Source organism: Mesoplodon densirostris, chromosome 7 (genome assembly GCF_025265405.1).
Source record: "Mesoplodon densirostris isolate mMesDen1 chromosome 7, mMesDen1 primary haplotype, whole genome shotgun sequence".
NCBI lineage: Eukaryota > Metazoa > Chordata > Mammalia > Artiodactyla > Ziphiidae > Mesoplodon > Mesoplodon densirostris.
In genome coordinates this window covers 552,999-563,388 of record NC_082667.1, presented here as the reverse complement: position 1 = coordinate 563,388, position 10,390 = coordinate 552,999, and the positions used below count along the sequence as shown (strand labels likewise).

General features: G+C 59.9%; 2 protein-coding genes across 4 annotated transcripts; one reads left to right on the top strand and one right to left on the bottom strand.

Moving 5' to 3' along the window:
• Positions 1 to 62: 62 nt before the first annotated feature.
• Positions 63 to 5,459, top strand: BET1L (Bet1 golgi vesicular membrane trafficking protein like). Of its 2 annotated transcripts, none has more exons than XM_060104901.1 (4): positions 63 to 658; positions 3,082 to 3,173; positions 3,415 to 3,471; positions 3,599 to 5,459. In XM_060104901.1, exons 1-4 carry the CDS (start codon positions 628 to 630, stop codon positions 3,764 to 3,766), a joined length of 348 nt encoding a protein of 115 aa, XP_059960884.1. In that variant the 5' UTR covers positions 63 to 627; the 3' UTR covers positions 3,767 to 5,459. The 2 variants fall into 2 exon arrangements, with proteins under 2 accessions (XP_059960884.1, XP_059960885.1); XM_060104902.1 differs by lacking the exon at positions 63 to 658 and adding an exon at positions 715 to 1,622.
• A 2,026-nt stretch (positions 5,460 to 7,485) lies between these two features.
• Positions 7,486 to 10,182, bottom strand: CIMAP1A (ciliary microtubule associated protein 1A). 2 transcript variants are annotated; one of them, XM_060104947.1, is made up of 6 exons: positions 10,074 to 10,182; positions 9,703 to 9,903; positions 9,172 to 9,273; positions 8,907 to 9,028; positions 7,950 to 8,090; positions 7,486 to 7,575 (listed from the first exon to the last, which is right to left on the bottom strand). In XM_060104947.1, exons 1-6 carry the CDS (start codon positions 10,180 to 10,182, stop codon positions 7,486 to 7,488), a joined length of 765 nt encoding a protein of 254 aa, XP_059960930.1. The 2 variants fall into 2 exon arrangements, with proteins under 2 accessions (XP_059960930.1, XP_059960931.1); XM_060104948.1 differs by lacking the exon at positions 7,950 to 8,090.
• Positions 10,183 to 10,390: the final 208 nt, after the last annotated feature.

Here is a 10,390-nt window from a genome sequence, read left to right as displayed (position 1 = left end):
GCCGCGGGGCGGGGCCTGGGAGGCGCGCGGGGGAGGCCGGGACGAGGCGTGCGCGGCGTAGTCTGGGCTGCGCGCGCCTTAAAGTGGCGAGCCCTGGAACAGCCCCGCTAGAACTGGAAGGCTTTGCCGCCAAGTGAGCTTGGGCTTCAAGATCCGACTCGGTGATCGGCCGACCTCTGGGCCCGAATCGCCCCTGAACCGAGCCGTGAGCCTCGCTTCTTGGGCCGGAATTCCCTGTAGGAGAGGACCTCAGTCCCCCACCCCTCCATCACACGAACACCAACACTCTTCTTGATGCACAGAACGAATGAGATGTCCAGGAGAAAGTCGAGGTGGAAAGGATTTTGCAACCCCGGGACCACTTGCTTTCTAAACAGGCGTTTGAATGCCTACTGCATGCGAGGAACCGGGATGCGGGTGAACAGGACCCAAAGGTCCCTGCCTTCGTGCAGCTTATGTGCCAGAGGTGAAGACCAAGAAAAACGGGCAAACGAGACGACTTTAGGCATCGTGTTGTGATCTAATAAGAAAAGGGGCTTGATGGACTGAAGGGAGACCTGAAGAAGTGCCATTTTTGCTGAGACCGGTTGGTACGAAGTGAACCAGGAAAGGATCTGAAAGAAGGTCATGGAAGGAAGAAGGAGTGGCCAGTGCAAAGGTGGGAATGGCCGTGGTGGGAGATAGAAACGTCATTGTTGTGGCTGAGAGAAAGGGGAGAGTGGGGAGGGGAGGTCAGGATGAAGGCAAAGCCTGGTCATGTGCGGTGACTTCCTTGCAGTTTAAGCAGGCACACCTGCTGGTCTGGCCTGGACTCAGTTTACTACTTGAAAAGCAGAGATGATAAAAGTTCCCATTTCAGTGGATTGTCAGGAGGACTAAATGACACACAGCAAATGCTCCATTACGTTGGGTGGTAACCTATAGTCCATCCACTGGGCAAGAAGGCTTTGTTGAGCATCTACTTTGTGTCAGGCCCCTTGTCAGTGCCCGGGTGCAAAGTCAAGAAGCACTGGCTCCTACCGTCCCCACTCCCTTTACGCTCCCACTCCTCTTCCTGGTTTCTTGTTTTCTTCGGAGTGCTTCACCCCTGCGACTTCTGCACTGCTCGCTGGTTCCAGGCACTTTCTAGGCACAGATCTCCACTTTGTCCCGCCGGCAGTAACTGGAGCCGGCCTTCGCACCGAGTCCGCTTCTTAGCCGCACCGCAGCCGGGCGGGCCGGGTCGGGCCTCAGGACCCGGGCGGGGTCGCGGCGAGGAGCCTCTCTCGCCTGGGAAAGGGCCCGTGAGCTCTTCACAGTTAGGACCTGAAGCCGCCTTAGGCGGGAATGGCTGCGGGAGTGTTTTTCGGCACCCTAATTGCCACTAAAGACACTAACCACCCAGGGGTCCCAAGAGCAAAGGGCTCGCCCCATCCCCAAGCCAAGCTGTGGAAGAAAGGTCAAGTCCTGTCCTTCCCACTGCCGCACCTCCGCAGCCTGGACCTCGGCCGGAAGTCGGAAGGCCTGAGGCGGAAGGGGCGGGACCGGACGCCACTTCCCGCGAGTGTGCCACGTCAGAGGAGGTTGTGGCCGAGCCGGGTCCTCCGGGTCGGAGCTGGACGGGATGGCGGACTGGGCTAGGGGTGAGTGCGGGAGAGCCGAGGCGGATGGCGGCGGGGCCTGCCGGAACCGACGCCGCTGCCCGCAGGAGCCGCCTTTGCCTGCCCCCCGTCCCGCTGGGTGGCCTCGTCCGGGAGACCCTGGGGGCGGGCGGCGACGGGGCAGGGCGGCCGGGCTGCAGCCAGCAGCGCGGTGGAGGAGTCCCTGGGGCCCTGTGGGCGCTCCTGCCCAGCTGCTCCGTGAAGCTGCGGGGTCCGGAGGCCCGCAGTCCCCACCCCTGCGAGATGGTTCTGTCCGGGACCTCGGCCGGGCCGCCTGGTCGACGGGTCCCGGAGGCTAGCCCCCTCGGAGTGGGGGCTGCGCGCGATGAGAGGGCCCAAGCAGGCCGCGTACGGACTCGGGCTCGGGGTGCCCTACTTGCCCCCTGGGAGCCCCTCTTCTCATTTACCAAGTGGAATGCTGATGCTTGTTTCGCTGGGCTGTTGTGCCCTTTAAGGAATTAATGGATACAAGGGGTTGGTAGGACGCCAACGCCTCTAATTTTGGGGTCTGTACACATTCGTGGTTCTTAGGGCTGTGCTCCTATTAGATAAGTCTCATTGAGGCATCTGGGCCAAGGCAAATATGCACTCTGAACTTTGGGGGAGGCAGTTGTCACCGACCTGATAGGATGGTAATTTTATTTTATTTTATTTTTATTTTATTTTATTTTATTTTTTTGTGGTACGCGGGCCTCTCACCATCGTGGCCTCTCCCGCTGCGGAGCACAGGATCCAGACGCACAGGCCCAGCGGCCATGGCTCACGGGCCCAGCCGCTCCGCGGCACGTGGGATCCTCCCAGACCGGGGCACGAACCTGTGTCCCCTGCATTGGCAGGCGGACTCCCAACCACTGCGCCACCAGGGAAGCCCAGGATGGTCATTTTAAATCACCAGGCCCAGCCCCTGTCGTGGGCCAGGTCTCAGCAAACACCGTGCTCTGGGTGTCATACAAGGCCCTGTGTGGGTTGCAGAAGTGAGCAGACCTAGACCCTGCTCTTGGGATCAGTCTCAACCTTTGTTACTAAGGCTTTCCTAAGGCTTTACCAGAGTTCACTGGTTTTCTCTGACAACAGGTTCTGTGTACGTCACTGGTGATATCCATGGAGGGATGGTACGGGTTTTGTCACAGAATGTCAGAAAGTGCTGGTTCGACTGAGCCCTTTGGAGGTGCCTACGCATCCCAGCCTGCATGAGTACACAGGACATGTGCTCATGCACACTTGTTTATACAGCCTGTCTTGTGTGTGGAGTCCACGTGTTGGATCCTGGGTTAGGGCGGGACCTGCTCAACAGACTCAGGAAGGCCCAGTACCTCCGGACACCTGACTGAGCCAGATGGGATTGGAGTGAGAGCCCTGAGGCCACAAAGGGCTGAGGTGCAGGCGTCCAGGGGATGCTCGTGGGTGGATGCATGCCCTCAAACTCTGTCTTTTCTTGCAGCTCAGAGCCCCGGCGCTGTGGAGGAGATTCTAGACCGGGAGAACAAGCGAATGGCTGATAGCTTAGCCTCCAAGGTCACCAGGCTCAAATCGGTCAGTGGTGGTCCTCTCCTTTTGCCTCCACCTAGCGTCCTGGAGGGGGTGTCAGAGGGAGGGTGAAAGCCTGGAGGGGTTTCAGGTAGTTCCGTCATCCTTGTCCCGTCTGTGGCACACTCACCTGTGTGCGGCCCAGGTGGCATTTGGATCTCCTGACCTCTGCTGGTCGTGTTGGGGGTCAGGTGCTGTCCACTGTGTTTGTCCTGGCCTGACCCTGCCTCTTCTGTGTTCTGACCAGCTGGCCCTGGACATTGACAGGGACGTGGAAGACCAGAACCAGTACCTGGATGGCATGGTAAGGGTCTGTGGTTGGGGGTGTCACGGTCACCTCTGCTCCCCACCACCTGCTGTGCAGGCCCCCACGTGTGTGTGTGTTGTGGAGTCGCCGCCCCTGTGTGATGATGATGGGGTTCCTTTCTCAGGACACGGATTTCACGAGTGTGACGGGCCTCCTCACGGGGAGTGTGAAGCGCTTTTCCACAATGGCACGGTCTGGGCGAGACAACCGGAAGCTTCTGTGTGGTATGGCCGTGGGCCTGATCGTGGTCTTCTTCATCCTCTCCTACCTCCTGTCGAGGGCAAGGACGTGAGCCAGTGGGAGCTGGCTTCTGCGGGTGCCTCGGGCAAGCACGGTCCGCCTCTGCCTGGCGTCCTGGGCCAGAGGACTTAACGACAAAATACTCCTTTGAAACGATGATTGTGGCTTAGGAATCTCGTTCCTGTGTGGCTGGGAGCCTCTGACCCAGTGAGCTTGTGTTAGCTGGTCCCATGTGTGCAAGGGGCCCATCTTCATGGGGTAGCCAAAGCCCCTCCCTCTGCCACCTTGGGTGCTAGAAGCTCGAGCAGAGTCAGGTCCAAGCAGAGCAGCTGGGAATCCTGGACACGGTCACCTGTGAACAGCAGCTCTTCCCCTGGCCCTCGAGTTTCTGAACATCTCGAGGTTCTTCTACGCTGTTCTTGTCTGGGTGAGGCCACGTCTGGTATTTGAGATGCTCGGCGCTGACATAGGAAGGGGTTGTGGCGGTGAACCTCGAATCATCGCTGTCACCTTCAGCTGAGTGTTTTCAACCCAGAGATGGCAGTTGCTCCTGCCCAGAGCTGCTGGGCATCCGTGGACCAGTGAGAGTCAAGGGTCCTGCTGAGAGGCCTCTTCCTGCCTTCCAGTCCCGCAGCTGAAGCCTGACCCTCAGGAAAGGGCAGGGGTTGTGGATGGAGTTGGGAACTGCAACCTTTGCTGAAAGCATGGGGCTCACATTCTGGTGATCTCCCAGCCATGTATCCAGGTGCAGAAAGTGATATTTTCTCACGATTCAAGATCTATCCAGAGCACCAGAGATCTATTTCCAGGAGACCAGATCTCTAGAAACAAGCCCATCTGGCATTTCAGAGTCAGGCAGGGTGTGAGGAGGGACTTTTGGGGGTGTAGACAGCAGGCTTCCAAGTAAGGGCTCTTCGTGGGACTTGTAGGTCAGTTTCTGAGGGTCAGCGGGCAGTTTCCACCAAGCCCGGCCCTTCCACTGCAGTGTCTGCCCCCCTCTCCCTGGGCCCTCAGCACCCACTTGGTCAGTCCCCTGCTCCCTCGAACCTCGAACTGAACCACAGACCCAGCCAGACCAGTGGCTTCTTACCCCACTGAGACCCCAGTATCCTTGTCTTCACAAAAAACACTTGTAAGAAACGAGTCATAGGCTCTGTGTCCTTCCCTGCCCTTGTTCCGACCTTCTGGTTTCCTAGTCAGCCCCCCTTACTCCCTGAGGACTCCTGGCTCACTGTCCGCCTCCCCACACGCTCATGCCACGTGTGGTCACACGCGTCAGCCACGGCCTGGGGCCTGTCAGCTGCCACCCCACGTTGCTGGTCTCTGGCCCCGGGCACCGCGCCTCTGGCGCTGCTGCTGCGCCTCCCCCTCGTTCTCCGCCCAGCAGGCCGGCTTCTCCTCGCACGCTTGCCTTGGTGCCCTTCCTCCCGCGGTACCTGCGACCTGAGTGCGCTGTCTTGTCCAACGTGTGCTTGTGTCTCCCCCGGTGGGACTGCCTTGCTTGTCCCCATGTCTCTGGGGCTTGGCTGTTTCCCCGTCCTCCTGGACGTTCCTTTGCAGGCCTCTGGTCCTGCCTTGACCCCCGGCGCCCTGTGCGCTGTGGCTCTGACTTCGCCTGCTTCTCATCTCACACTGAACCTTGTTGCGGGGCCTGGTCCTCTGGCCACCAAGCTCAACAGCTGCTGCCCGTGCCGTGGCTCCATCTGGTCGCCGCAGGCCCTGCAGATACACCCAGACCTGAGCTCTGTGGCCCCCACCTTTTCTGGGCCTGCTCACCTTGCTTCCTGAGAACGTGGCTCAGCCATGGCAGCCTTCCCCCCGCAGATGCTTTTACGTGGTGTGCCCCCTCGTCTTGCCAAGACAGACCAGGAATTTAGAGTTTGCCTTCAGGGTGGCACACTGGCTGCTGTGTTCTCTCCTCAGGTCCCCGTCTGTGCCTCCCCACTTCTCCACCTCCATGGCTCTTTGCAGCCCTTCCAGCTATTTGGGGGTCTGGGTTTTAGTTTCTCTCTGGTTTACTTTCTTGCTTCTTACTCTCATTGTGTTAGGTGAATTCCTGAAGGGAGCGTGGCAACCCTGCTGCCGCTGTGTCAGCAGGGTTTCCTGTGGGGCCTTCACCCTCCTGCTCAGCCCTGTACACTGAGCACCTAATCCTGTGGGTAAGTGGGGTTTGCCGATTTTGATCCCGGAGACCATAAAGCAGGACTTGGAGCCTCCCTCTGTGCCAGGTGAGGATGAACTGCCAGGCTCTATCCCATAATTCAAGAACAAGACATCTAGCAATAAAAATTAGGAATAAACAGCTTCGTGATGAAGTAAACACATAGCCTTTGGTGTTTTCATTTCTTTGGGGGCTTTAGATAGCTTTGTGTGGAACTGACTCTGGTCCATAAACTGGCCGTGGGCACCAATGGTCTCGACTCTGCTGCTTTCCTTCTCCTGGGTCCCTTGTCCCCTCCTCACTCATCCCCTCAGGCGGGCAGACGTGAGCTTGCCGCTTCCTGCTGCTGGACCTTCCTTTGCGCAAGTTTCTGTGACTCAGATGGGGAAGATGATAGCATTACCTCTTCAGGATTAAAGGAATACATGTGAGGTATTTAGAACAAGTAGCTTGACACGGTCACAGCTGAGTGAGGGTCAGCAACTGTACTGTGCTTAGTGCAGCTGCGGCCGGCAGTCCCACAGGGGTGACGGCTGCCTGCCCAGGGCTAGGGTGAAGGTTAGACTTCATTCCTCAAGGCTGGCCTTGGACTCCAGGGCACCCTCTGGAAATGCCCCTCTTCATCCCAGCTCAGACACCCCCTTCCCTTCCCAGATCTTATGCTTCCCGTATTATCTTTGATGTTTAACAGATCACCTTCGAATGTAGTCAGAGTTGCAGTAATAGTTTATGTCTTATGGTTACTGCTGGAATTTGAGACAGGCACAGCGGAGGCAGTTGTCTCTGCTCTATGATGTAAGGACTCCTTTTGGAGACAAGAGGCTGGCACTGCCACTTGCTGAAGGCTCACACACATCTATAGGTCATTGCTGGTGTGAGCTGAGGGCCCAGCTGGGATCACTGTGTCGCCATGTGTTGAGCTTCCTTACAACATGGTGGCTGGTGTGAAGGTGAGCAAAGAGAAGAGGGACATCCAGGCAGAAGCTGTTTTCTTTGTATGTTGCATGGCCTGGCTTCAGAAGTCACGTAGCATCACTTTATTCAGGACGGTCACAGGCTCTACTCCAGATTCCAGGGGAGGGACACAGACCCCATCTCGGCAGGGGAGAGTCAGTCACACAGGGAGAGGGCCACATGGGAGGGGACGAATGCAGGTGTGACCGTCTTTTGGAGGATACAACAAGGCGCGAAGGGCAGCGCTCGAGGCAGAATCAGAAGGGCAGGCACAGCAGCGTCGGATGTTCCTGAGCCCTCCTCGCTGCTCAGACCCAAGGCCCTGGAAGCTAGGGTGGGACCCGACATGGGCTGGCGTGATCGCCTAGGGGGCCCCTTTCTGGAAAACCTTAATCCTCCCTCAAGGCAAGCCATTGCTAACGGATCCGTGATTTATTGTATATCTGGGCACAGCAGGAAACACATTTAGCAGATGGGAAAGCATAGAAAAAGTAGCTGGTCACAATTGTTCGAGCGAGCATGCTCTGCCCTGCAGGGCCAGGCCGGCTGCAGCCCAGCTGGTAGAGGAGCCGCCCAAAGCCCTCAGCTCAGGTAATCTGTTGTTGGGGGGACATGATGTGCAGAGGCTTAGCGTGACGGGTGGGGCAGGGCCAGGGCTATTCCACGTCCACGACCAGGGGTGTCATGTAGTCAGAATGTTTGATGCCAAAGGTGACGATGGGGGCGCAGGGCTTGGTCACTGTCACCTGGGAGAGGAGAGGCTGTGAGGGGCCAGCACCCCTGCCCCCACCCCACAGTCTCTGCCCTCACTGGGGCCGGGGCTGCTGTACCCCCTAAACCCCCGGCCAAGGTGACCAGCAGGAAGTCCACACTGCCAGGCCTGACCACAGAGCCTGGTATGTGGTGACAGTCAGCATCACTCACCGTCACCAGTGTCTGGGGACACTGGGGACACAGAGCCTGCCGACTGGGGAAGGCTGGTGGTGGCATGCACAGTGTTCTGATGGTGCCTGGCCCCCGTGACCCTTGCAGGCTTACAGGCCCGCCCCCACCTGACCCCTGCGGCCGTGTCACCCCGCCCATCCCTACCCCACCCCTCTGGGCCGTGCTCTTGCCAGACCTTCTCAGGGCTGTGGGCTCCTGGTCCTGGCTTGAGGGTCTTGTCCCCCGGGGGCTCCACTCGGGCCGCCATGGTGTACTGTGGAGCCTTGAACTTAGTCACCTGGACATTGGTCTGGCTGTAGGCTGCCGGACCTGGGGTCTGGGGGGTGAAAGAGGCTCACTCAGGCTCGGCCTGCCAGGGCGTGCGACGCCAGAGGGCAGGGGCCGGCATCAGACAGGGTTTCAGGCCCCAAGTCACTGTGTGTCTGTGTGTCAGGGGACTCTTCTGTCTCCAAACGATGGCCACACCATGTGACAGCACCCCAGTGCTGTGGGGCCCTTCTCTGTGTGGGATGTCACCTTCCCTTCAGCCTCGCCGTGGCAATGACACCCCAGTCTGTTCCAGCCCCAGACTTGTTCCAGCCCCAGAGTCCCTTCCATGAGTGTGAGAGAGGACTCTTCCCAGGTGGGGACTCAAGGGCCTTGGGCTGGTGAGGTCAGCGGTGCTGTGATGCCACCTTGCCAGTCTCCCCAGGCTCCCCAAGCTCCCGGGTACACAAGCACCTCAGGGCCTTTGCACTGGCTGTTTCTGCAGCCAGAACCCTCCTCCCCAAAATACGTCACAGCTTATTTTTCTCCTCTTCTCAGCTGCTTCCTGCCTCAGACTGCTCCTCGCCCTGCAGGCAGCTCCCCACACACCCGTCCCTGTCCGTCTCTCCTCAGCACCATCAGTCTCCATGCCGAGTCTCGGCCTCTTCGTCCTCGTCCACCGTCTGCCCCCCCTCACCTCTGGGATGTAAACCAGTGGGGGTGGGGACAGACGTGTGGCAGGCTCCAAGAGGAGGAAGGAGCTGAGGGGCTTCGGGAGGATGGGGGTCAGGCTGGTGGGTCCTAGGTTCTGGGGGAAGGGGCCCGATGGGCCATCTCTCTAGGGGGTAAGCCCCAGCCGGGGCTGCCCCAGCCGGGCGACCCTTGCCTTGTACGGGTCGTCACTGAAGCTGCCCAGCTTGCTGCGGCCCTTGATGGAGAAGGCGGGCTGGGAGGCCTTGCCGACAGTGTGGGGCCCCATCACCACGGGCAGCATGTAGGCAGCGGGGCCTGTTGAGGGCACAAGCACCGAGTCTCAGGCTGGACGGAATCCTGTGCCCAGAGTCTCCACCCCCATCAGGCCAGCCCCCCTCACCCGCCCTGCCCGGGATCCTCGACCCGGTCAGCCACGGGTCATCGGGGCTGCGGCGGACCTGGGGTGCTGTCCACTCGGAAGGTCTTGGTTCGGGCAGAAATGGAGTGGCTGGGCGCCAAGTTGAACACATGCTTGGTAGATTTCTCTGGAAAGTAGTGGCCTGGGGGTGGGGGGAGGAATGGTGTGGGTGCTGGGACGGGGAGGACCATCCAACAGATCCACACAGATGCCCGGCCCTGCTCGGGCAGTTCTAGGAAGACCCCCGACGTTGCGGGAGTGGGGCCTCTGGGCCCCAGTGAGTGGCGAAAGGGATTGTGCCGGGGTGTCCATGATGGAAATGCTGGCTGCAGGGGTGGGGGGGAGGCAGGGGCTGTTTTGAGAAGGAGGGCGAGTCTGACTTGGGCACTAGGGTCTCAGAGGTTGCGCTGGGGTCACAGCTCCACCTCCAGGCCTGATGGTATCCCTTCATGAGGAGAAAGGTGGGTCAGGAGGGTGAGGACGGCTGTACCCCTCACACCCTGGCCCCACCAGGCCTGCAGTGGCTACCAGCAGTGTTGGGCGGGGCTGGGGCTGGGCCAGAGTCCCTCACCAGGGCCGGGAGTCAGCGTGGTCTTAGTGCCGTAGCGCCCCAGGATGGAGTAGGCGGGGCCGAGGTCCTTGCCAGTCCTCAGTATCTTGGGGTTCACGCTGTAGCGGGGCCCTGGGGAGCAGTTCTCTGCCAGGAGCATGGGGGCCCCATGGAAGCTGTAGGCCGGTGCACGCAGCTTGTTGGGCGTGTGCTTCACAAAGCCTGTGGGGCAGGGGCTCTGAGCAGCTTGGAGCCAGACCCTGCCCTTCTCCCCCCGACCCCCCATGGACCCCAGAGGGGTTGATGGGCTGGGAGTCAGGGATGAGCCCTGGCCGTCCCCGGGCCACCCCCAGACCTGGCTCCTGCCCCCTCCCAGGCTCCCAAGCACTTACCTGTGGTGGGTGGAATCAGGTACTTGGGTCCAGGGCTGCTGTAGAGGGCCATGATGGGTCCCCGGGGGCGATGGGGCCTCCAGGTGCCCACCCATACCTCCTTCGCCATGACTGGCTCTGTCCATGGATGGGAGGGTGACCAGGTGCTAGGAGGCCTGGGCCCTCCACCCCCATCACTGCCTTTGCCCCCACTGAGGGGCAGAACTGCAGGCCACAGCCTCCTCAGTGGGGTCTCGAGTTGAGGCCCAGACTTCAGAGCAGTGGGAGATCCTGCCGCACCAACCCCCCAAGAGGAGGAGCATCAGAGCCTCGTGGAC

Bases quoted from the DNA above. Each gene is read 5' to 3' on its own strand.
- BET1L (XM_060104901.1), top strand. From the start codon at position 628: ATGGAAGGAAGAAGGAGTGGCCAGTGCAAAG. The intron at 659-3,081 runs GTGGGAATGGCC...CTTTTCTTGCAG, and splicing joins AAGGAGTGGCCAGTGCAAAG to CTCAGAGCCCCGGCGCTGTG. The intron at 3,174-3,414 runs GTCAGTGGTGGT...TGTTCTGACCAG, and splicing joins AGGTCACCAGGCTCAAATCG to CTGGCCCTGGACATTGACAG.
- CIMAP1A (XM_060104947.1), bottom strand. From the start codon at position 10,182: ATGGCGAAGGAGGTATGGGTGGGCACCTGGAGGCCCCATCGCCCCCGG. The intron at 8,091-8,906 runs GCAAGGGTCGCC...TTCACCCCCCAG, and splicing joins TCAGTGACGACCCGTACAAG to ACCCCAGGTCCGGCAGCCTA. The intron at 7,576-7,949 runs GTCTGGCAAGAG...CTCCTCTCCCAG, and splicing joins GAGCCCACAGCCCTGAGAAG to GTGACAGTGACCAAGCCCTG.